Below are 27,982 nucleotides of genomic sequence, written 5' to 3'. Positions count from 1 at the left end.
TTTCTTGTTTAAACAGCGGTGCCTTACATTTGTTAGGATAAACTTAGGTTAAGGGTGTCCCACAGGCCCTGGTGCTCTGAGGTTATAGAGGTTAGTGGTTCGGTTCAGGTGTTAGACTCCAGCAGGAGGGTGCTAAGGCCCACTAGTGTCTCCTGTGGGGCGACGGCAGACATTTTAAACAGAACTGGCCTCTGCCCTTTCAAACCCTCAACTACCGCCTCCAGAGAACGAAGTCACCTCTAAAGCTCATTGCGAACGCCGGAGTTTCAGGCCAAACCGAGAGGGATTACAGGGGCTTCTGAGCTTAACTGATGTACAAGTCTGCCTAATGTGAGGCACGGAAAAAATTAGCCCTCATAATCACCTTGACTTACACTGTGATGACACCTCGCTTTTTTCCACCTCAGGTGTTGAAGTAAAGAATTAGACACACCGGAAAACATTTAGCAACTTACTGACGTATATTAGACACTTTGATTTCACAATGAGATGGAAAACAAGCCCAGAGGCCTTGTGAATGCCGTGTTAGAACATTTGACACAACAAAAGATGTTAGATTATAACAGACAGCTACATTTTTTTGTACATGAATACTTGTCTGTGTACAATGGTAATCTATCCATCCATCCATCCATCCATCCATCCATCCATCCATCCATCCATCCATCCATCCATCCATCCATCCATCCAATCCATCCACCCATCCAATCCATCCACACACCCAACCATCCATCCATCCGGGCTGTCCATGATATAGCAAATAATTAATCTAATTAATCGCAAATTAATCGCACATCAAATTTGACTGAGAAATGAATCCCAAAAATATAATTTAAAGTCATTATTGTGTTATAAGAGAAAAGCTTTAAGAAGACAAAAAAATTCAACATAGAATTTATTACACATAAACTTTTAGGCTTTAATGACCACGAGGGTAATAATTTAATAAAATCCCATAACTAATTGATTACATGGAATGTAAGTATGTATGTTTGCATGTATGAATGTATATTTCCCAGGGAAAGCAAGAACTGAGAACTGATAAGAATGTAAAATGTGTACATTGAAATGCAATGTAAGTCGCTTTGGATAAAAGCGTCTAACAAATGCATAAATGTAACATGTAAATGTATGTACAGTATGTATATATTATTCAGCAAGTATTAATTTAAAGTGATCAATAGTGACAGTAAATACATCAAAGATTTTAACAATATATTCATCAACGAATCATGACAAAAATGTATAATTTTTCACAAAAATATTTAACTAAAAACTAAAAAGTTTTCAAAATTAATAATAAGATTAAATGTGATTTGATCACATAAATGCAGCCTTTGTGAGCATTAGAGACTTTTGAATGGTTGTGTATATATAATTAATAAAAGTCCCATATATAAAAGATAGCTATGAAAGTATTCTACAAATAATAATATTAATAAAATAACGGCCTATAAGGCCCGATATATCAATCAGGGTACCAACTGCAACTGAAGGATTTGTGGGTATTCATGGAAAGCCAATCATAAGGATCTTTGTCTAGAGACAAAATGCTCCCTAGAGTGACATAAGGGGGTATGGTCAAAAACTGTTGTCATAGAAACAACCCAACTTTTGACCCCTGTGGATGACACACAGAGAAAGACAATCCAAGCAAACATCCCAGAGGTAAAAGAATACACAGAGCACTGTTTGATCTTAAGAGGCTAAAGAACAGGGGGTCAGAGTTCATATATAAAACTCAAATAAAAACAGAGATGTTATGGAAATTGATGTATTGACCATTTTGATGGTTGTAAAATAATCAAAATTAGACCAGAAGCCAATAGAATTAAAATGGGAAGGAGAGAGAGCCTAGTGTCAATTAATTTGATTGGAGTTCGCTAGGAACCTAAATTCTTGTTTTTTATAGATTGTCATAAATACAGCTTTGGCTTGTGAACTTCGATTGACCTCCATGTGGACTTAAGTCAATACCTTCAACTGCAGTTCTAGTTAAATGCAGCACAGAGCCGCTTACCATCTCTGATCCACTCCAAATTCATCCAGGAAAGAGTTTCTAGATGTACTTAATGCAATAAAGCTTATAGCTCTTTCTTCTTTTACTACTGTATCTCTGGCAGATGTATGGTGGGTAGAGTGTCAAAGAGCACAAGGTTGGTTTCTATTGTATGGACCCAAAGCTTAATCAATGTGAAAGACCTGTCACACAAACACACATGTTTCAGTCTCTTGCTGGGGTTGGTGATGTTGATAGATGGTGAATGTCATCTGGCTCTCATGGAGGACAATTCTAGGCTATATCACTGTTGCAAGTCAACTCTACCTTTACAGGTTACAGGCAGTGATCAATACAGCGAGAGAAAAAAACAAAACAAAAAAACATATATAAATATATACTTTTGTTGGGGTGAGGGAAAATGTTGGCAAGGCAAGAAAAAAGTAAATTGCTGGCCAAACCAAGCCAGCAAAGCAAATCCTTTACTGTTGAGCTGTGAGATTCAATGCGTAATCCACAAAATCATGTATATTTATGGGTATTTGTGTGTTTACAGGGAGAAAATAATCTAAATCAACATGCACAACCAAAGTGGTTTGGGTCTTGTTGGCTTACTGTGCTCAAAATACCAAATGGACTAAAAAATAAAGGCCATCACAGCCATAAAAGCTTTTATATCCAGGTTTGTCGGGACTTGTCGGGATAGGTGTGTTGGGTCTGCAGTCAAACTGTGCCTTTTGGCAATCCGACCCGACTATGTCCGAAGGGAACTAACTGACAGACATGTTCCCTCTCCGCTCAAAGCACTTTGGTACAAGAGCCATTCTCATCAGTCTGGTAATCTGTCCCGCATGTCCAAAATATCTTGAACTCACTCTGTGATGTCTGCCTCGCCGCAAAAACACACAAAAAACAACAACAAAAACAATCACACAGCTACTTTACTGCCAACAAGTGACAAAAGCCAAAGCACAAGGGAGTAAATGTGAGTCTGACGCCGACATAAACAAAGACCTTTTGAACAAAACCACCAGAACTGAAAATAAAACTGGCTCCTTAAACCTGAATACTTTTTTTATTCAGATATTTGTATCCACATGAAAATAAGGACTATTCATATCACGTCTGAATTCAGGGCATGAAAAACAAGTTATTCGGGTAAAAAACAAAAAAAACGGATTTGGTGTGAAATGTTTTTATGTGGATATTTTTATATTGTCACGTCATTTAGTTCCACTAGACTTGTTGTGAATTGGGCCTTGAGAGTTCCTAGACTGCTATCTGTCATTTTATGATAAAAGGCCCAATATTTATGAGGCAGGTGCTTATTTGCCATTGGATGGGTTTGATGTCAGAAGAAGTTGACTGAAACATCTTGCCGACCCACCTAATGAGCTCAGCCAGCCAGCTGGCTCCTGCCCCCTTCTCGCCTTTTTCCTCTCATGTGATATCCTCAACTCAGGGCCAAGAACAGGGCTAACATGAATGTTGAAGGTCAATATAAAACAAATCAAACGGATTCACCTTACCAAGAGGAAATCACACTTACTGTCAATCTCACTGTTCAGTATTGTGTTAGTCATAGACCCTCAGAAGGTCTGGACTCCATCACAGCTTTCATTGGCCAAGCCCGCCCAAGAGGACGTCTGACTGACATGTAGCCTAGAGCAACCGTTCACAGATCACGTCAAGTTTAGGGGCGTGAAAAAGTCGATGTCCCTACGATAACAGCATACATCTAACAAATTATTCATTCAAGAACGTTGTGTAAGTTTACTGCAACAATGGAGCAGCGAACTTCACATACTTTTAGCTGGTTCTGATAAGCGATGATTGTCACAGTTGTAAACAGGATGACTTTCTTCTTCCATGAGGGGGTTTGGCACAATGGCGGCTTCGTTTCTAGACGGACCGTTAAAGAACGCGACACACACGTATGTGACACACATGACACACATCCTGCAGAATTTCACAATAAAATGACGACTTCAAAACTCCTGAATTGTTTCCAATTTTGTGTGCCATTCGCATTTCTGGAACCATGGGTGTGGCTAGTAATGTGTAATAATGTTGGGGAGGCTATTCGACAAATTAAAAGCTACTACTAATAGCATATCAACTACAGTCAAGTTACCCTTTTGAAAAATTTGCTATTTTTTAAGCATATAACTATCACACACTGGTATACTGGTAATATAATATGTTAACATCATTTAATCAGATATATTTACTCTAATTTCAACCGTTAACACTGAAAACACCATAATATTTATTTTATAATAATCAAAAAATGAATATATTATATAATTTGTTTCCATAACTAAAAAACACAGATAAGTTAGCAAGCTACTCCAGAAAGTGAAGTGACAGAAGTGAGTAACACCACCATATTCTGCGGTCTAGTTTGAGGGTTGTATAATAACCCCAAAGCCACATGAATACATGGTTCCTTATAATAGGAATTAAAATCAGCGAGGAGGGGCAGGCAGACAATCGCCTTCACCATAAACGCTAGCCACATAGCCTATAACAGGATTCACAAAGTCAGTTGCTACGGTTACACTCAGTAACCTGGCCTGGAGCAGCACTGCCAGAGAGAGAAAAAGAAGGGATACAAACGGGTGGGGGAAAAAGACATATCAGTACAAACCACATAAGTACTGCCGTCACTATCACATTGAACAGGGGAAGAAGCAGCTAACGCAACTATTTAGGGGGGAAAAACGACACTTTTATTTTGATAAGAGCCACCCCACTGTGTAATCATAATGGGGAAATAATTAGCACGCATAATTACGCTAAGTAATGGGAAATGCCAAGCACTCAGCTTGCACTGCGGTGGGTGTGAGTGGCACTGGTTAACATTGTTATGTGCACTGATTGGTTAAAAAAAGTCCGGTTTTTAGGGGGAGTGGTCACATGACAGACCACACAGCAGGCCACAGCATTAAGGTGTAGTCACATTTAGCGTCAGGGAATTTTAGCATTCAAAATCCTTTCAATAAGAAGTCATTTCAATAATAATTAACGTGATCTGGAATTTCACATGAGGCTGAAAAATTTCCCAACTATATAAATATCTTAAAAGTGTAATTAAATCATATTTTTTCATTATATATACGTATATTAAAATATCATCTAAATTATTTCTTTCCTTTTTTTGCAGAAGACAAAATTAAGTCTTATGGGTTTGAGGCTGAGCAAATGATGACAGAATTTTCATTTTCATTATCTTTCATTATCTTTTTAAATAATGTCTTTAAATTACATAACACTATGGCTGCACGATTAATTAAAATAAATGTAATTTTAAATGGCAAATGACATTTCGATGGTCACATTTACTGTTGTTTGCGGAATTTTTGCGTTAAAAAATCGAGTTATTTCAATAGGAATCTACGCAATAGGGAATTTTTGTGTAAGTGATATCAGATTTCGCAAAGTGTTCACGTTGGTCACGTAAATTTGCTGTGTTCAACAACAGAAAGTTGCTTGGTTTGAAAGTGACTTCTATGTTAGCTCTGTTTTATACATCTCTACACTACTGACCATAGACAATGGACCCTTTTTTGTTTGCAAATTTTCATAAAATTTCACTAATGTGACCACACCTTTAGGATAATTACCATCCTACTATAAAATGTTGCCTTCCTAATCTAAAAATAAAAATAAAAATCTTCAAAGTTTTGACAGTAGAACTGAGTACTACCAGGGTGGGAAATCATGCTGAGCAAGTGAAGCTTAACGTTTTTGTTTGGCTATGACAGCCATCTGTTCACTCAAACTATTGCACGAGTACTGTAATTGAAAATAAACATTCATGAAGCTGACAAGGGTATTTTGCTGAAGATGTCTTCTGAAGAGGATGATCTACTCTTGGTCTCTCTCCAGTGAAGTCACTTACGGAAGAGACGGGCGGAATCATCCATCAAGTAGGTCACGGCATTGCACTGCAAACCCGGGGTTGTTACATTTGTATTGATTTACCCCGAAAAGGTCCTCCGATAATTGCACGAACAATCTCTTCAAGTCAAGAGAACAAATTTAGAGTACGTCCCATCCCTCCCCTCGCCTCCAGTCCTCCACAGGGTCGGCTGAGTCAGGCAGATGCTAATGTGCTCACTGGCGTCCTCTGTTTAAAGGCAGACCAGTAATGATGAAGAGAGGAAAACTAGACAGACATACACAAATGTACACCAAACGACCTCTTAGAAAGCCAACATCACTGTGTGGGAGACAGAAACGGGTATTCTTAGATAATCAGGACTTCTATTCTGCTATTCGACTGTTGTCATGCCATGTACAGAGGGCTAAAAGTTGAATAATGAGATGCAGCTAGCATGATCCTAATGCCATGAGCTGGGGTGCGTTTGCCAACTGTGGTTGCAAGTTCTGTTGAATTGCGTTGGTAACGACGGAACTCGCCACCATAGTTGGCTTCGGGAAACCCACCCCAGGGTAGTCAATCCTACAAGGCAAACTTGCGGCGTTGTTCTTGTGGCGAGCCGGCAGGGCTGTGTGGCGTCTAATGTGAGCATTTATTTCTTTGTTTTTTGTCTTGTTTGTTTAAGCGTTTAGTTTTTTTAACATAAGACGTATCTGCAGGATGTTTTATTTTAAATTCGTTTTGGGTTTGTTTTGCGTGAGTATACAGAGATGTTTAATCCTCAAAGACTTTTGTCACTGCTTTTCTTTTTGGGAGGAGCGGCGTACACTTTTATGCAACAAAGTCAAGTGAACGCTTCAATGCTTACTAGGGGGTTTATTCTGAGTTTGCACTCAGTTGACCCTGCGTGGGACATCCCTGCAGAATTATAAAGTAGTTCCTATGGAATTGTGGATATATTGCAGAATCATAACCCTTAAACGCAAACCTCTGGTCTTTAGTACCTTCCTACTCCTCAAAAATCCCATTGTAAAAATTGTATAGGGTCGCTTACGACACCAAGTGTGTAACAGTGTGGGTATTTATTTTCCGCACAACAGTAATTGAATCTTTGATGAGTGAATACTTGCAATTCACCTTTATTCCACTAGGCGATACACAATGATAAAGTTATGTTTCACTTACAGAAATGCAGGCAGAAAACAAAAGAATAGGAAATATCATCAAAACTTGAAATGGCTCAGCGATTTACTGCAGAGCAATACTGAAAGCAATCAAATGTTAGTATCACTGTCTGTCACTTGATGGTGGATATGGTGAGGAAGCTGTCAGCGATCAAAATTTTGATTTTGAAGATGTTGAAAATTAGTTTTGAGAATGTGTTTGAGATCTCAAATATGAGCCAGATGCTGAATGTACTGAGAAATGAGCTCTGACAAGGACAATGATGATGGTGTAAAACATCTGCTCAAACTAAACCCTTCCAAGCTTCCAACCAAAAAGTAACAAAATATACTTCTGCAATTGTTACTCTAATATTAGGAGAGTTTTATATTATTGCGTCAGATATAGAGATCCATCCGTGCCAGATATAGATCTGAGACGCTAAAGACCCGAATATGTGATAGTGATTGGTGAAACATTCATGCATTTAAGGGTTGAAAAAGCCTGGCCTCCGGAAAAAACAAAACCCCAAAGGAAACAGGGTAAGCGTGGAGGAGTAAAGCATAAGATAAAAGTGAATCAAAGATTTAACCCCCTGCTAGATATTATACAGAGCAATGTTCGCTCACTTCGTCATAAGATGGATGAGTTGCAGGTGAATGTGGCTTTGCTACATGAGTACAGGAATGTGCACATGTTAGTGTTGAAACATGGTTGGATAACTCTGTGGATGAAGACAGTCTGTGGGTAAGCAGATTTCTTGGACCTGTACGATTGGATAGAGATAAAGACGCTACTGGAAAAAGACATGGAGGCAGAGTGTGTGTGTGTGAGCATTAAAGGGATGATTCTGAGTAATTTCAACCTAGGGTCCTTTGCACCAAAGTTTGTAAGTACATCAGGAGTTTATTTAAATAACACTTGCCTGATGGCTTATGCTACCGCTAACCACGACGTCGGGGTCACTTCCATGATTTGGAAAAGATTAAGGAGAGATGGTGTAACATCGAGATAAAATGTGTACTTCAGAGATTAAAATGCTTGTTCCTTCTCCCTGCCCGTTCTATCTACCAAGTGAGTTCCCTCAATTATACTTTCTTGTGTATATATACATCCTTGCGCTAAAATGGATGCAGCAACAGATGTATGGATATACACTCTGCACAAACTGGAAATAAAATAGAAATATTTTAAATATAGAAATAAAATAGAAGAAATGTTTTTTTTATCGGATACACTTTATGCATCTACTGTATTGGATTTCCTGAAGGTTGTGTACTGTCATCAATTCTCTTAACACTTTAAACAGATGAGTGCCGAAATTTTCTGGATAATTGTCATGTTGTTAAATATGCAGATGACATAGTTCTTCTATCCCTGCTATAAAGTTTGGAGTATGATGATAGTCATGCACTTCATGAGTTTATTATGGAGAGAGTTGCAATTAATTAATTAATTAAAACAATTAATTAAATTTAGGGAAAATGCATCTAGGTTGCAACCTGTATACGTTCATGACAACACAGTTGATAGAGTAGAGGAGGACAAATATCTTGGAACTATTTTTGATACTACCCTAAAGTTTCAGCAGACCACAGAGGCTCATAAAAGAATCTGTTCTAAGGAAACTGAACTCATTTGGAGTACAAAAATGTACACTGAAAACCTTCTATAGCACTTTTATTGAGAGTATTCTCAAAATTACTGCAGAGTTTAACTGAGTTTTATGAGCAGCGAGTGATAAGGAAAGCCTGGAGTATTATGGGCGATAGCATGCACCCCTTGAACACACTTTGAGATAATGTCTTCAGGTAAGCGGTTCAGAAGTATTAAGTGTATGACTAATGCTACAAGTCTACTTTTGTGCCAGAGACTATCCGTCTTTGTAATTTACAAATTTTAAAGGTTTCTAAATGTGTTTTTTGGTATTTATTAAACTGAATTTATTTTGAAGCATTTTGTAATACGCACTGTATCATTTTAGATGTATATATATATATATATATATACATGTATCTACATATATATATATATATATATATATATATACATACATATATATACATTCATTTTCACTTGCATATACGTCACAATAAAGATGAATAACTATGTGAAATTAAACAATTCCCTTTCTTTGTGTTTTCAGCAGACTTTCAGTTAACAAATAATTGCGCTAAATTATTTTTTAATCAGGCAAGTGTGACACAGTTGTGCCACTGATGAAGTTTCACTCAAGACAACATCATGTTAAGATCAACAAGATAATCTTTTACTCAAAAGAGGTGCGCACTTTCTCTTACCCCTGAACGCTTAAGTGAGCTCTAGTGAACCGGATCACTTGGGAGCGAGACCACTGGGCCCTGTGTCTGAATATAATGACCCACTCACCATCAGCAGACAGCTAAACCCACTTGGGTGTAAACTAAATTAAAAGAGCAATGTTGGATGTACTTGCAGGGGATTATGGGGTGGCCAGCACCGCCTCGGTGGCTCATCTCCACTGGACTCCCTAATACAGCGGGATGTTTACTCAGGCTTTGGAGTTATTCCTCTGGAATTAAGCCCTAGTGCCCACCTGTCAATCACCCAGCCCCTGCTTCTGCCCATTTGAAGCCCCAAATGGTCACAGGAAAGCTCTTTTTGGCTGGTAAGGGATCTCGCTGTGCCATGTCAGCAGGCCCGCACTGGACCCGCTGGCCTGATGGAGGAGAGGAAGATGTTCCTCAATCCTCCGCTTCCCTACGTCTGGAGTCGGCATGCAAACACTAGAGAGGATTTGGCAGTAAATATCAAGACTTCATCTGCGGCCACATGAACATGTAAATATATTATTGTGTTCTCTGCTGCTTCTGTTTGATTTGAAACGTTGTCAGGCAATATGACAGCAGGTGTGCCCGTGCGTGCATTCGTGCACGGCTTATTTAGCAGCGGGTGATTAATGGCCATTTGGGTAGGCTCTCTGTTAATAAGGTGGGAGGTATGAAAATCGGATGTACCTGTTAATATTAGTTTTGACTAATGATTCCTCCTGTTAGTCAAGCTCAAAAGGGGTCTAATGAGGGTGACGTCTGGTTATTAATGAAGCAATACAATGTTTATCATGCACCGCATTGCTAGCAAATGAATGGGTGTGAAATTTGATCTATTCCAATGTAATTGAGGCACATCTATCTTTGGATTACATTCTTCGAGTTGGAATGAAGGGCTTGGAAAGAGAGACGCTGAGCCGCTGATTAGTCTCGCTGGGTTATGACGGGAAGCCCATGCCTCTAATTCACCTTTCATTCATTACAACTCTATCCATCATGCTTAAAGCCATCAGCATTCAAAATCCAGCCCGTGAAAAGGAATCACAAACTTGTCACACCTCCCCTGCCCTTAATTTGTCATCAAGCACAAATGTAGAAATCACATGCAGGTGTTTCAATAACTGGGATATATGTGGAGATTGCGATATGTGCATAAATTGATGCATCTATTAATTATTTCCCACATGCATAAAACATTATGTGAATCAGGTTTGAATAATTTTATTAAATAGGACTAATCGATTAGATTGATGAACTTGCAAAATATAAAATATTTACATTTTATACCACTATGTCTAAATAAATTAGAAAAAAAATAGAATCCTAAAAAATCTATTGTTTTATATTCTATAAATGTAATCTAGACATCTCAACATTTGTTAATTAGGCAATAATATAGACAATACTATTAATGTGTTTATTAGGCAACAATTTTGGCAATAATAGGCAATTAATATAAATATAAAGGCAATTAAATATAAAAATAGGAGAAATTAGAATACACTATTAAATATCCAATATCTAAGGGAATAATATGTGTACGATACAATTCAACTCTTGCCGTCACTCTAATACTGGCCAATACATTCCATATGGATTTCTAAATATTAATATTTACCAATAACCAATATACTGTAACAATGTGTAACCCTTCCTCTTTTCCCTCTTCATGATACACCCAATTAACCTTACAAACCTGTAAGATTTAGAGATATTCAGGTTGCCTCATTACATTCTACTCCTAACACTGGGCAATGCTCAGAATATATCACAGATATAGATATTTTCATATTCATAAGTGGTCTGTAACATATGGCCAATTTACACTTGCTTTTTGTCTTATTTATGTAAAACACATTGCATCTCTTTTCACGAACAGGGCTCTTCATCACCTGTTCCAAGATGCTAATGAAAAGTTTAAATCGCTTGATTTGGCACCATAGTACAATTCTGTCTCAGTGACAAGGGTATGAAATTGAAACCCGGTCATCTGTTTAAATATCCCAGTTATTGTCAGATGCTAATGAAAACAATCTTTCACGGTTAAATTTGTGTGGAGAAATTACATTAAAAAACACATAAACCAAGAGGGCCTGACTGATGAAATGCACAAGATAGAGGAGAAGCAAGGAGAACGCTCCACAAAGTTCACTGCATTGCTGCCCACAGTTTCCCAGTGTTATTGCTTCTCTGTGTCTGGGATCAGACGGAGTTTGATTTCTTCCCACTAGAAAAAAAAAAAAAAGCTGAGAATCAGAGCTGTTCTGCTTGCCTTCCCTCTGATGAATCCGGTTAATGACAATGAATTGCAGAAGCATATCTATGCCAAAACAACTCTTGCTTCATTGGTTATACTCCTCAGTTCAGTAAATTTGTTAATCGCACAATTATTCCAAAAGGTAATATGCATTCAAATTTGAAAAGAACCCTCAAGCTTGCATAAAAAAGACCTCTAAATGATATACACAAAAAATTATAAATAAATAATATGGTGATGCAAGTGTGCCTACTGAATAGAGTCTGTTTAGCTGAAAATTACATTAAAAAGGGAACAAAAGCTGTATGATTCAATCTTAATGCCTTGGATTTGCATAATAAAGATCCCTAGGAGCTTCATGCATAGGTAACTGTTTAGCATTTAGTGCCTAAAATGTTCCCATGATGGAATGTGATCAGTCCCTAGTCGGGTGTGCAATTGTTTCACCACAGAGCGGATGTTTAAAGCCAGCTTTGCATGGAGACGGTCACAACTGTACATCTGTAGCGTATGGTGCCGCCAGAACTCGCATTCAATTCAGGTTAGTACAAAACAGAAGGAAATAGCATTATAAAGAATAAAATAACCCTAGTTTCACAGTAACAATTTATTGTGAAAGTCCACTTTAGACATTCTACTGACTAAGTAACTTTGAAAGTACATGTTGAATAATTCTACTAACCCTAGCACTTCTCTAATGAGAGTTAGTTGCAAAGTTACTTATGTGTAACCGTTTCACTCATGTGGTGTTTACAGAGGAACAAGACAAATATAGTAAATCATGTTGGTAAACTATGAATAAATGAACAACTTGTTCAAGGGTGTTCAAGTATAACAATCTGATTAACCCAATCAACCTGAAAATTTCCAGCTGTGGATTTGCCTCAAGAGGTTTTTAAGACAGGCATACTGGGAAGATGCACATAAACGGATTAACAAAAATTAATAAAACGCGTTGTGAATTGCGTGCAAAGCATGAAACATACATAAAGTCCCACACCTACATTGGCTTCTTGAGTCGGGACAGCTTGCCAGTCTTTGGGAATAACACAGTGAATTCAAGCTTGTCGGAAAATTTCCGTTCTGTTTTGCTCACATTGGCTGAATTTCGCCTTTCGTTCCTTCTTGAAGAAACGCTATTCATGTGTCAACAATCAGAGCAGAATGCACAAACAGACAAACACTGATGGGTGACAAATTACAGAGTAAGTTGTTTTTGAATGCGTAACACTGCATAAACAGAATGCAACATGACTGTTTCAAGCTCTGGCACATGAAAATAATCAAGGATATGTCACCGTGAGCCTATGGGTTGTCTCGGCACATTGTCTCCGCATACAAAAGACATCACTGATGCCATCTCCGACATCACCATTGCGCTTTGGCAAGAAAATAATATGTTTGACAAATAAAATTATGACTGGCAGACAACTAAACGGCTCTTGTCTGTAGGCAGGAAGAAATTTCCGTGCTGTCTTGTCATGTGTTAACCTCAAAAAAGACGCAGTGTGTCCTAACAGCAGCGTTTTACTCGTGTTCTCTCAGAATCGAGGATGACTGGCAGAATGATTGACATAAAGCAATGCTGGATCAGGAGTACGGCAGGATACCGATGTCATTGTGATCGTGCATTGGCACAAAATAACAATCTACATTTTAAGAAATTATGATTGCCAATCTCTGAAAAGACTGCCGGAACAAAAGTACGCACGATAAAGAGATGCTTCCGTGCGATAAAAAGTGGCAAGCTGCTGAAACAAGCAGCATGGGGAAAGCACTTGAGCTCTCTGCCCTCTATATGTTGGAGAAATGCAAACAAGGATGCTGGGAAATCTGTGGAGAGCCTTAACATCTGTCCACTGGCCAGGGCTGATGTCCTGCCAGCCAACAGCTTCTTTACCCTCTGTAGCAGAAACGTTTGCCACAAACAATCCCATGTGGAGTCTCAGCAGAGTCAAAGCTTTGCCCTTGAGAAATCCTTCATCCACTCTCAATGAGTGACACTGGGGTGACTTATTAGTCTTATTAAGACTTATTAGGGGTATAAATTGTGATGTATGAAAAATGTCAATTTGATTGGTTGATTGATTGATTGATTGATTGATTGATTGATTGATTGATTGATTGATTGATTGATTGATTGATTGATTGATTGATTGATTGGTTGGTTGGTTTGAAAATTGATTGGTTGAATGAATTATGATGACTTATGAATAATACCCAATAACCCGGTTTCTCAGACAGGGCTTAAATTAAGCCAGGATTAGGCCGTCGTTCTATTGGGGCATTTTTATAAATGTGCCTTAGAAAAAACGGGTTAGTAGAATAAGTTGACTTGTAGTTGCCAAGTTACTTATAGTCAGTAGAATGTCTGTTGGAGGACCAACAAAATTATAGATATTAAGCAGACAGTCTACTAATACTCTAATGACAGTTAGTTTACATGTAGCTGAAAAGTTACTTATAGTTAGTAGAATGTCTAAAGTGGACTATCGAAATAAAGTGTTACCTTACTTTCTTTACCACTTGTCTTATTATAATTTTTTTCAAATATTTGAAGAATATTTTTGTTTATTAGTTTGGAAAATTCCTATGATAAATTATGCATCTTCAAAAAAAGTCTTATGTTTTACACTGCCATTCAGAAGTTTAGGGGCGGTTATGTATCTTAGTGTTTTAGAAAGAAGTCTCTTTTACAGGAATTTAATGTAATTTATACATGTGATGACAAAGCTGAATTTTCAGCATCCTTACTTCAGTCTTCAGTGTCACATGATCCTCCGGAAATCATTCTAATATGCTGATGTGGTGCTCAAGAAACATTATTATTATATTATCACAATTAAAAACAGTTGCCCTGTTAATCAAAATGAATCAAATCTTTGTGTGTCACTACTGAAGATTCAAGAATTACAAAATCTTAAGTCATTTCTGAGACACAGGCTTGGTTTCACGCTGGTCGAAATGTTATTTCGAGAGGCACTGCACCAAACAGCACCAGTAGGTTACCCGCCTCCATTAAGCACTTTATTCATTTTTCATAAACACTGTTCCCTGAGGACTTGTAATAGGGAAAACTAAGACTGAGCAAAAGCAAAATATGTTGTATGATAGCTTACGAAGTGTATAAATTGATATAAATGTATACATACAAGCAGCTCAATACTGCAGTAGAACACTCTCTCTATCCAATGTCAGTAGTCTTTAAAGAGGACAGTTACTATATGAGAATATGACTCTCAAACGGGCCATAAAATGCACTCTTAGTTCTCAAATGCACATCTCTTCTCCCCCATGACCCAGAAAGGGCACTTATAGGCCTGTATGGGCAGTATAAATAAAATGTATAAATCCCCCTCTTGGTAAAAACCTGAACAGGTATTTCCACCCGTAACTTCGCAAGCTGTGCTACAGATTCGCACGGCTGCAGGAATGAAGATGGATGTTGATGTCCCTGCACCATAGCGACACGTTCCTGTGCGGATACAGGGAAAGAGAATGAGTAATAATCGTAGAGATTAATATCAATGATCCAACGTTCCTATTCTTGATGAGTCTTGTAATTAGAACCAGCAGGGCAGAATGTAAAGCAGCTGTAGCGCCTAAAACACCTGCGTCGTCAGTTTTAACACTCTGTATATTGAACTTTAAGCTTACCGCTCCGTTATTCTATACTTATTTATTTATATTTTTGCCACTAGTGGGGTAGTTGGCACCATTCTTGATTCACCCCACAGCTCTCCTGCCATAATCCTTCATAGCACAATTTTTCCCTAGCAGGGCTGACTAATAATCACTGTGCCGCAAGGGGAAAAGAGATTGACCTTCAAAGGGATTTCTGGATTTTCTGAGGTATTAGACAATGCTGGATGCCTTTACTAAAATAACACGTTACTCAAGGACAGCAGTCAAAATATTTGTAATAAAGAGAAAAGCGAACGCAGGGACTCAAGGGCAATAATAACGCAGGGTCGTTGGATTCACAGCACACTGCAGACATTATCCGCATGTCTCTATAGGGTAAAAGATTCACGATTTACTGATGACAAGCTCAGCTTATGTATACATAGGAATAGGCATCCTATAGGAAGTCAGCCCTGTATGTTTTAAGCCAGCATCACAACACAGATCTTAGGGCCCACACACAAGTGATGACATTATGTAGAGTGTTTGTATCAGGGGTAAAATACTACTGTTGATGGAGACAGACAATGATGTTGTAGGCAATTTAGCCCTGTCTTCAATACTTTTACCTTTATTTAGGTCAATGGGACAATGCAATTGTTATACGATCACACTCTTATTCATGCAAATGCTTTTAAACCATTCAAGCGCGATTGCTGCTCTTGACTGAATAACTTTTGCCGCTTTAAAAAGGATTAGTCTATATTTCGTTTATAATTTATGCAGTGTAGACTGTGAGGTGTTTGATAACTATTACATTTCTGTATATACAGCATCTAACCTGTTAGAAATATACCTGAACATCTTAAAGCACTGTTTACAAGGTAACATGGGTCAAAAACAACGAAAAAAAAAAAAAAAAAAAGTTGCATTTTGACAGGGTAAGAAGAAAAAACGGTTTGACTGTCAATAGAAAAAATTGAGGTGCACATAATAAATGTGCCATTTATTATAATGGGTTTATGTTGTTTTAATTTCACTCAAATTAAAAGTTGTTGTATGTAATACAGCCTATTAAATGCTAAAATTGATAGCTTTCAATTATACTGTGACGCTGAATGGCTGTATTTAATGTCTAAATTTGAAGGAAAAATCTATTTCATAGAAATATCAGTAGCAGTATTGGTATTGGTGATGCCTTCTTAAACAAATACTTAAAAAAAGTGTACTGTCTTTATTTTGTTTCTATATTAATTTGGAGTTTAAATGTGAAATTATTACAATATAACAATATATTAAAAACTTTAATGTTAGATGTGATTAATCACAATTAATCAGAAAAAATCATTTTATTTTTTTAAATCGATTGACAGCACTAGTTATTATTATTTTTTCACTTTATATAATATTTTTTCATTATATAAATTAATGATGAACATGTATTATTTATAATAATTATATATTTTGTTGAATTAACAAAACTTAATATTTTACTTTTGTCCTCCAAATTAAAGTCATTTGGTGCAACCAAGATGCAGAAACACGCTGGATTTTTATTTACAGAAAATTATGTCATAGAGATAACCCATACAGACCCTTATGACAGTGTGTCAAATTCAGTAAGTCTCATTCAATTTTAGATAAAGTGTTTTTTATGACAATGCAAGGTTAGATCAGGTTTTAAAATATCATGTGGTGCAACTCCCCCAAAAAACCTTTGGGACACTTATGAATTAACAATTCATTATATTTGTAAAAAAACAACAACATAAATTTAGAAAATAATGATTATGTTTATACACACTTTCTACTGGATGGTTAGGCCACATGATATTTTAAAGCAATTCAGTCTAAAATCAGAATGTAGCTTTCTAGCATTCTAGATACACTAGCCATAATATAATTGGCTCACAACGCCATGAGGAGGCCCTGAGCACCAACGGAGGCAACGGGGGTGTCCTGAACGCTTGCGGGTACCAAATAGAACTTCACAAGATTTTAGAATTGGAGATTTCAAACACGCAAAAAGCAGGTAGCTCAGAAACCAGTAGAGTAAATAAGATTGTGTTGAGGCCAAACAGAATAAACGAAATTACGAGAGCCAAGAAGCTTGGGGCTGGTGACTAGAGATATAAATCTTTATCTGTTCGGGCTACAGGCTAACCTCTGATTAACTGCATTTGGGGGAAATTTACAGCTGTGGATCTCCTCAGCAACAAAATCATAAATGAATCTCAGTGAAGGATTGAGGCAAGTTACAAGGACCAGGATGAAATACTTCAAGGTTCTATGCGTATGTGTTAGTATGTGGTGATCTTAATCCTGATAATCGAGAATATATTCCAGTCCACACAAGCTCAATAAACAGACAAGATGGAAATACCATCCAACCTCAAGGTATTTCAAAATCGCAGAGGGATCATCTAAAGTCCTATTTACAAACTCAACATGAGATGTTAGGCATACAAGCGACCGTACACACGGGCCCTAGATCCATGTGCAGACCTTTATAAGTAGAAAAGGCTTATTTCACTTATCTCTTACTTCCAGAGAACATAGGACAGAGAATATCAAAACCCCAAGATAGTCACGACCCCGACTGCTCCCTACAAAGTGCCTTGTCCTGTCTTGCCCTTACTGATAAAAGTCCGGCTGAAATTGCTGACAGAATATCAGCAAGGAAAACATTCTTTTCCAAAAGAGTGCCCTGTGCTGACCTCTAAAATGAGTATTTGAGTTAAAAGACTGGTAAATCAATATGGAGGGCCACATTGGCAAGAAATATTGCCTGCAAGGCAACAGGACCTATGGGAACATTTGGTTTACACCACCCAAAAGAATACCACTAGTATGGAGGGATAGTTCACTCAAAAATGAACATTCTATCATCATTTACTCATATTGTTTCAAGCCGGTATGGCTTTATTTCTTATGTGGAACAGAAGATGTTTTGAATCTTTCAAGTTATCATCTAATGAAAGTCAATAGGCTTAGAAACGAATGGGCATTGGACCACGTTTAATTGTATTTTAATTGTGATCATGATTTCTGCTTCTCTCATTTATTTAAGCATAACTGCCTGACATATCCACACATGAATCTTGACTACATTGTTGTGGAATAACTGCACTTTTGCAACCTCTATGCTAGAATACACCTTATTTGAGTTGTTTTAAAAGAATATTAACATAACTTTGAATTATTGTAATATTGTAAATTAATCAGTTTTAGCAGTTCATAATGTAGAGAAAGAAGGTAAAATAAAACTTGCGTAGGAGTTGATGTTTTCTTAATGTGTGCTTACCTGAAAATGCAAATATGATTCTAATTTTTACACATTCAAAATTTCTCAAATGAAAACAATTGATAACCGCAATTATATTTTTTGAGCAAAATTACTGTGATTGTTTAACTATTATCATTTAGCACAAATTGGATCCCATTGATTTCCACAGTATGGACAGAAGTAAGAAGGTGAACAATCCCATTAGATGAACTATCCCCTTAACATAAATGTGCCAAACCAGTTAGGTGGAAGGGGAAAGCATTTCTGGGGAATCTCCATGGGAATTGTAATTGAATGTAATGCATAGGGGGGTAAAAACCTAAGCACCAAACCAAGGATTTGTTCCACCCTCAGAGTTTTACACGCAATCAATCATGGCTCAGAGGGTTCCCTGGCTTTGGTCCTGCAGTGTAGTTCATTTCTAAGGTGTTAAACATGTCCATCTGTTTTCCCCCGGCAGAAGCTACAGCGCTGCGTGAATCCCGGCGAGCACCTTGATCATCCGCAGTGGCAGTTGTTCCCTGCCGAAAAGCCCACGAGCGGACCCGGCTAATCTCTGGCTCCATGGCAGAGATGGATGGAGGCACATGGACGCATCCATCTGCTGGTACCCTCTTGCCTAATAGACCCTGCAGTGTAGCTGGGAGTGAGGGTGGTCATCCTGACAACGAGTCCCAGACGCTGGAGACGACTCCTGCTAGCTCTGGGTCGTAAATTACTGGAGCTTCAAATGCAACTCGGTTTGAGTTCAATTTCTCTCCCTGATACAGTAAATAAAACACCAAGGGTACAGGCAGTTATTTCACCCTCAAAAATGAAACTCCCTTCCCAAGCTACAGTCTACTTGATTCTATTGTTTGGTCCAGAGCTTAATTCCGGTCTGCTCCACCTTACAGTACAATTACATTTTGCATTCTACTTTGGGTCCTACTATACACTCCCGGTCAAAAGTTTGGGGTCAGTTAAATTGTATTTGTACTTTTATTTTATTTTATTCTTAATTATTATTATTTTTTTACACTTTTATTCAGCAAAGAAACTTAATTAATCTTAATCCATGAACCTCCAAACTATAAACTTTTAAAACTTATTTCAAAACTTTCAAACAAGGCTTTGTAAAGTCAACATTCAAATTTGAACAAATTCTGCATTCTCTTCACTACCTCTATTTAAATTGAGCAATCTGAATCTTTCTGAATGGTGCAACGAATCTGACATTTTGACATTCCTAGTTAAAAGTACAATTATGTCATCAATAAGTTATGACAACATATGTTTTTACATTGCTTGATGCTTTTATGATCAAAATAAGCAATTTTCAACTTTTTTTCAACTTTTTCAAGTTATACAAGTCTAGTTTTAAAGTCAGTTTAATGTCATTTAAGTTGAGATGACAAATTAAACATCCAAATTGATTGTACTTAAAACATTTTTACAGTGTATGGTTTGCGGGTGCACATCATTCAGAAACAAACTCATCTGCACTAAAAGTTCCAGTGTAAATCCAGCCTTGTCTCTTCACGAGATCCCTAGGGATTATGATACTCCACAGAGAGGAAATGCTTTAAGTGCAGGAATGCATGAAATCATGAAGTCAAAGTTCCATTGTGGATTCAAAAGCACACCAAATTTGACTACTTATTAATATCTACAATGAGTCTAGCCAGGGGCAATCCACATGTGGAACCAGGCCAAAATCAGGATACAAGGAAGAGAGACAGCGAAAGGAAGTGAGAGAGAGACTTTGGAGAAGAGGAGGAGGAGCCGTGAGTGAGTGGGCCCACATGGACATCTGCTGCACTCTTGCAGGCTGAACTAATCCTTTCGGTTAGCGGCGCTCACAGGGCAAAGCCTCTCTGATGGCAGATGTCCTCTGTACTCTGTCGCTTGCCTTTTTGCCCTCTACCAATGCATCCACCCGTCACGACCAATGAGGCCCATCACTTAGACTAAAGCACGCGCATACGCAGAGTACTAAATCTACAGGGTAGTGCTATTAAATCTGTAGGGTAGCATGGAAGCTGGGTCAAGATCAGGGGTGGCAGTAATATATTACAACAAACACATATCACACACTGTCTTTATAAGGTAGCTTTCACACTTGGTTCGATTGCATGGTCCTCCCCCTTTGGATCGTGTTGACATTATATTATTTGGTAAAAATATTTATGGCCGGTACATTTTCTGAAGTCAAAAGTCACCCCATTTGCAGGTGGGGCAAAAAGTTAGTTTTTGGCACTGCATATGGTTGTTCACTTCACTTTTATAATTTGTTTTTTAAACCTTTGGTTTTGTATTCAAAGCATCAGCACATAATGGCACTTGCATCTCTCTGCTGCAAATGTACTGAGAATGTTTTAAATAATGCGGGAATGCAGCAGAAACAAGATATACATTATTTCTACTTGCAGTGCATCAGGAAAGTGAGTATGAACACTCAAAAACACACTTCCGCGATTTAGTGTGCCACAATAGTACGATTGTGTTCATATCAGTAGTGAACCGTACCGGAGTTCACATGAACTCATGCAGAGTAGATGGGTGCGCACCCGAGTTTGGAAAAGAGCGTTCATCATCCAAACAAACCGAAACTCTGACATCAATCAAATCCCACTTTTGCGCACAAAAAGTGCTAGTGTGAAAGCATCATAAATCTAAGCGTTACAAATTATATTACAAAGAAGAGGAGGAAGAAGAAAAATATATAAATTATAAATAAATAAAACATTATATATAGGGTTATATTGACCACCCGATTCAACTACAGCCAGTACTAGCAGCGAGCATTGGAGGCAAAATAATGGATGAGGGACGATCCTGCAGAGTTGTTAAATGCTTGTTAAGATTAATAAACACCCTCCAATGAAGCATCTCCCCAGACACACTGCTTCATGAATAGGGTCAGACATCATACATGCTTCCTTAAAGACCCTGTGGCAGGCTTGCACTTAAGCAAGCATATGACTGAGGGGAACGAGAGAGAGAGAGAGAGAGAGAGAGAGAGAGAGAGAGAGAGAGAGAGAGAGAGAGAGAGAGAGAGAGAGAGAGAGAGAGAGAGAGAGAGAGAGAGAGAGAGAGAGAGAGAGAGAGAGAGAGAGTATGTGATAAAAGACGCTGAAGGCAAAACACGTGGAGAGAAAGCAAGAGAGGTGGAGGTTGGAGAAAGCAAAAGACTAATGAAACTGAAACATCATGGGTATTTGTTTCAAGGGAGAGGAAAATTAATAAGCATGAAAAATAATAATCCTCAACACTGGGCCACATGGAATGATTAAAGCAAAACAGCAAACCAATTATTACAGGGTGAGCAATGCGGTGAAGTCTTGACAAAGAAGTAAACAACCGAACTAACCGGCACGTGAGCACACACACCTCCGCCGGCGACTGCATCTGCTTTTCACCAGCGCAGCAGCCAACCAACCACACACTGACTAACAAGTGCTGATGACTCGATTTAGATCTGGTAAACAGTTTTACTGTAACTCAGTGCGTCATCCACAAGCAGCGAGTGACGTCCCTTTAAATGGAAATGTAATATTTTTTAAAAATACATAAACTCAGAGAGTCATTCGCGAGCAGAGAGCGACGCTCCTTCAAAAATTAAATGTCATATTTTTAGAAGACATTATGTGGTCTTAATATGATATTTTTGTTCGCAATAGAAAAAGTTTAGGGGTAATTTGCATGATAAAAAATAATACCATAAACCAGCCTGGGCTTTTTATCTGACCATAGCTGGTTTTAGAAGGGTTCTACGCACTGGAAGACCAGCTATAGCCACTTGGACCCATTAAAGTAGTTTTTTAGCAGGTTTCTTTGAAAATCGGATTTTATTTGCTAGATTTTGCAAAAGGTATCGTATGAACGTATGATACGTATGACTTTAGATGACGCCAACTTTGGATCGACATAAAAAAAACTGTCAAATATTATCCTTATATTGTAATCATTAAATGCGCAAATTGCAATTGCTGTTTAACATCTTTGTTGTGTCTGCTTAAAGGATTAGTTCGCTTCAAAATGAAAATCCTGTCATCGTTTACTCGCCCTCAAGTTGTTTCAAAACTGTTTGAATTTCTTTCTTCTGCTGAACCCAAAATAAGATATTTTGAAGAATATGGGTAACCAAACAGTTGATGTACCCCATTGACATCCATAGTATTTTTTTTTTGTCAACTATGGAAGTCAATGTGGTCCATCAACTGTCTGGATACGACATTCTTCAAAATATCTTCTTTTGTGTTCAGCAGAAGAAATAAATCCATACAGGTTTGAAACAACTTGAGGGTGAGTAAATGATGACAATTGTTAACTGAATACATGAATACATGTTATATTGCTGCCATAAGGACATTTTATTTGATACCCTCATCTTTGGCTAGTTACAGAATACTTCCTTAATGTAACTATGAAACAAGCATTATACAGAATATTTTAATTGAACTTATCGTTGCTCAGCAAATAAAAATCATATTTTACTCTAAATATCGCCTAAATGAATCACCAGTAATATTTTCCTTATAGGTATGGTGCTATTTTAGGTTAAGGATAGTTGCTAAAGAGGATTGGGACACCAGCACTACCAAAAAATAAAATAAAAAATATGATGGTGGCACTGGGTAAAACAGGCCCTTATGCCAGCTGATTAGCTGTCGGAGAGCAGTTTTATTCAGGGGGGCATGACGAGAGCGACTCGCTCCATAAATCTACAACAGTTCTGATAATGACACTCAGACTGTGTGCAGTTCTATAATCCATTAGGCCCTCTCACCATTACAGCACCTTTCCCAGAGGCCGCTCCGGAGCTTAGCCGAACCCCAGACAACCATGAGAAAAACATAGCAACAATAAATTAAGGGTTGTGGCATGCGGGCACATGCTTAAACCCCCTAATGGATCTGTGCGCTTTAGCTAGGGGGAAAAAAAATAGCCAATAATCAGCAGTGGATTTGTTATAAAAAGCTAAGGGCGACTGAGGGAAGATCTGCGAACTGAATCATTAAGGGAGAAAGATCACACTGAGCCTCATTTACCAACGGAGAGATGTGCTGTGAAGATTCTGATGCAAATAACTGATGCTAATTTCAGAATCCATGCATTCATTCTTGAACGTTTTTAGGAAGCACAGACTAACAACTCACACTAACAGATGCCTCATGCCACCAGCATATTAGCATCTGCCAGCACCCTAATACTGGTCAAAATGGTGACTTAAGGCCCGTTCACACCAAGAGCGATAACTACAAAGATAACTAGTGTCCACTGTCCACACCAGAGGACCATATAGTTCTGTTTATTCTAAGTGCATGCTTGCCTGCCGCTTTAAATGTTCAAGCTCATTATGATGGATTATGATTGGCTGTCAATTGGCTGTTTTTCAGCTGGATAAAATCGTTCTGAAAGTGATTCAAACAATATCGTTTCTCTGTGGCGCTATCGTTATAGCTGTGGTGTGAACTCTGCTATTCTTTAATATTGAGAACGATTTTTAGAACCATATCTTTATCGTTGTTTGTATTGTCCTTGGTGTGAACGGGCCTTTATACTGTACAGATGTGAACAACTAAATTAAACTGGCAATAAAAACCCTTTGTAAGACTGGCAGCAGCCGCTAATGTATCTTTAACAAGTCTAGTTGAACGAACGCCCCACAAATTAATCAGTATATGAGTTGTAGCGACCAATGACTCTCGTTCAATTGACAAGTCATCACTTTGACAGACATTCATTGCATAACGTGCTATTACCACTAAAGATCAAACTGACCCTGCATCACAATTTACACATTTTCCTCCAATAACCGCAGGATTAAGGATCATATTTAGGATGTTATGAAGTTGATCAGACTGAAAACTGTTGCCAAGTTGCAGTCAAATGACCCTTAAAAGCACAGATGGGTGTTAAGATGATCAGTGTCATGTCTTTATAGAAATGATTAGCTACCACAGATCAAAGATTAGAAAAGCTTGTTTGCAAATGCTGTGGATTTGTTCAAGCCACTGCACAATCACTCTTGAAACAGACGCATTTTTGCATAAGATGTTAAGCACAGTGAAATAAAACAGGCGTCAAATGAGTTCATCTATGAGTTTCCATCATTCTAATCTGAAATAATAACTGTCAATCACTGAGGAATTTGTGTGTAATGAAAACACTGACGGATCTGTCATGAACACAATGATACATTTGCATAAGAACCTCGTAGACAAATACTGATGAAGAAATCTGAGAAACGTAAAAGATACTTCAACATATTTCTGTGCTAAACTGCATTTGTACGTAACTAAAATAACACTTAACTTTCCTTAATAACCGATGCTTCATATCTAGACAACTGGAATATGGAAAGCACCTCGTTCTTGAAGAAACTCTCCAAAGCTTATTAATGAATCCAGCACCATTTGCTCGAGGCAATCTCAATCATTAAGTAAAAAATACACAATTTTATCTCTCTCCACAAATCTGTTGCATTGAAAAATGATAACTGACAGAGGGAGAGGAATAGCAATGGGGAAAGAGACAGAGAGAGATGCATACAGGCTAGAGTTGTTGTATTGCAATTGAAACTGGAAGGTCATAAAGCTTTGATAGTTCCAGTATTTACTATCACCTTAAATCATGTACAACTACAGCAAACTTTCTATAATAAGTTTTCATGCATGCGTGCCGCTGTGGAGAGCATTGCCACTTCACCCGTTTTATGCTTATGAGCTTGAGGCTATTCACAAGCAACTAAATCATCTTTCACTGGAGGAAAACTGTACCTCTGTGGAGAGAAACAAAGCTAGAACAAGCCATTCCGAGGATATCGTATGGGGCACTGACCGGGAAACCCTGATGCATGATGGGTAAAGTTAAGCAGAAATTGAATTGCTTACCAAGCACACCAAGCCGATAGTTTACGGTTATGACGATGACGTTGCCGTAACTGGCCAAGATGCTTCCATCGAACATATTTCCCGTTCCTTCCATGTATGATCCTCCGTGAATGAAAACCATCACCGGTTTGGGGCTCCCACTTTCACGAATGTCTGGAAAAAGGAGGATAGAAACGATTAAATGACAAATTACTGTAGACAGCTGGGGATGCATTCAGAGCTGAGGGCTCCCATTTTGCTCAAATTGGCTTTATTTTTGAGACTTATTTTTAGAAATTTCCTAGGCAATTTGAATGTCATGTTCCTGGTGATCAAAAAATCACTTTTTTTTTATGATTGCCTTTTGTTTTTCTTGAAGGGCCTGCCAGCAATAAAAAGTGGAAATTATAATGGGCATTTTAATTTCTGAAGTAATCCTTTGAATTAACTAAAGATTCAAACTAAGAAACAAGGTGGGCAAAACTTAAAGTAAGGGGACCTTGTCCGCGCTCTCCGTATAGGATCCGCCTGCGCTTCACCTCATCTTCTCAGATCCCATTTTTCTTTTAGCAATGGAAATTGCACGCTTTTTAAATTTCCATACATGGCTTAGGCAAAGTAATCCACTTTGGGCAAATGGTCTCTGTCCGAGAGGGAGGTATTTTCAAAACACAAATGCGATGCAGATGATAACTTTCGTCTTGCTTGAGGGAGAGTGCCATTTCATCATGGTTGCAAAGCCTTCACATAAATCTCGGTTATTTTATTGGGCATGCAGGGACCTGCTTCCGGGAGGTCTCGTAACAAGCGAAAAAAGCAAATGAAAAAAGCAATCATTTTCCAAAACAATTTTCTTAAGGCCCCTAAACAAGACCACCTCTTGCCAAATGTGCACACAATAGTTCTTTTTTTATCAGTCAACGCAATTTCTCATTTCTCTTCTTTGTCTCAGTTAACTCATTCTCGGCATTTCTCGTTTCCTCTTGTAAAATGCTCAAAGTGAGATGTTTTTATCTGTATCAGGTGATTCTCATCTGGTCTCATTGCCTTCTCTTCTCATCTCACCCCTTCCGTTTCTTCTTTTTCCTCTCTCTTGCAGAATGCTCAGAGCAAAACACACAATGGGTTCGTCTTTATGTCCCTTTGTTGTCTCGTCTTGTCTCAACTCATCCAATCTCATTTGGTCTCACCTGTCCCCAGTCATTCTTCTTCATCATCAGGCAGTCATTTCTTGTCTTACCTCTTTTCTTCTCTCATCTCGTCTTCTCTCGTGTCCTCTCACCTCATCCTGTCCAATCTATTTTGTTCTTCTCTTTCCAAAGATATTCTCACCTCTCCCTTTCCTATCCCGTCCCACTTTTTCGCCTCTTGAAAAGTAGGATTTGCACAAAATCGTTCTTTTTTTAGGCAATGTAATGTCTCATCTTCTCTCATTTCGTCTCACCTCACACCTTTTCTTCTTTTGAAAATGCTAAAAGTGAGATTTGCTCACAACAGATGTTGTCTCGTCTCATCTTTACTCACCGGGCTCCTTACTGTAGCATCTCTTCTGTTATCTTCAGATGTCAGATTTGAACTCAATGGTTCTTCTTTATCAGGCCATATAATGTCTCTTCTCTTTTCTCATCTTGTCTCACCACTTCCTGTTACGTCTTTTCTCTTCCTGCCAGTGTTGTGACTTTGTGTATGAATTGAGTGCTTTGTTAAGCTGTGTTCATTCAAAAACACTCAAGATTCAGTCGCTCTTAAGATTTTATTTAAATTAAACATTAACTAGGTTTTAATATCTTATATTCATTTTGATAATGAATTGAATGACCCGTGAGCCACAGAAGAATGTAAACTAGCCCAGTGAGTCTATCAGTGTCCAGCAGGAGGGAAAGACAGGAAGTGATTCCTCAGAGAAATGAATACTCCATTGATCCCAGTCTTCATTCAGACTGAAATACTCTTCATCCACAGGCCAGAGTTCACGTGTGTATGCGCACACCAGTTCTTTTGTATTTTCCTCAGTCTTTTATAATGTCAAATGTCAACAATAAGTGCAGTGTGCCGTGGCCTTTCTCTGAAACGTCACTCCTAAACGATAACAAGAACAGAGTTTTTCTGTCTGTTGAAATGTTGACTATGTTGACTTGCAAACACTAAGCTATGTATTTTTGAAAATGTTTTTTTTTTTTTTTCATAAAATGAAAGTCAATGGGGTCCAATGTTGTTTTGGACCTCAATGACTTCCAATTAATGGACAAAATTGTTCAAATTATGTAATTATGTGTTCCACAGAAAAGAGAGTTTGGAATGACAATTTAAGAGCTGGTTACTTAAAATTTAAGGTGAGCTGTGAAAGACTTTTCATTTTGTAAATCCTATTTCTTTGGATTTTTGATCTGGCACAATCTAAGACCACATACTTGCATTGTCTCTTGGGCTTTTTGCTACCGATTGCTTGGAAAAAGTCAATAAACGTTGTACGCTTCATTCTAAAGCACCAGATTAATGAATATGTCAAAAGTGGCTATTGATTTTGGTGATAGTTTGCTTTAGTAAATCTCTAGCAAATAGTCATATCTGGAGAATCCCTTGGCATTTGAAGTTGTTAT

The 27,982-nt window shown here is 38.0% G+C and overlaps 1 protein-coding gene and 1 long non-coding RNA gene across 3 annotated transcripts in view; one reads left to right on the top strand and one right to left on the bottom strand.

The window, feature by feature from the left end:
- LOC306990423 overlaps positions 1–27,982 on the top strand; it is a 598,642-nt gene that overhangs the window by 228,455 nt on the left and 342,205 nt on the right. The window lies entirely within an intron of this gene.
- Positions 1–27,982, bottom strand: part of nlgn1 (neuroligin 1) — a 225,264-nt gene that overhangs the window by 110,718 nt on the left and 86,564 nt on the right. For both annotated transcript variants that reach the window (XM_079597223.1, XM_079597222.1), the window contains one exon: positions 25,404–25,556. In XM_079597223.1, coding sequence (XP_079453349.1) covers positions 25,404–25,556 — 153 coding nt within the window. The remainder of the gene's footprint in view (positions 1–25,403; positions 25,557–27,982) is intronic.

Source organism: Phoxinus phoxinus (genome assembly GCF_949152265.1).
Source record: "Phoxinus phoxinus genome assembly, chromosome: 22".
Classification (NCBI taxonomy): Eukaryota; Metazoa; Chordata; class Actinopteri; order Cypriniformes; family Leuciscidae; genus Phoxinus; species Phoxinus phoxinus.
This window is presented reverse-complemented; position numbering and strand designations above follow the sequence as displayed.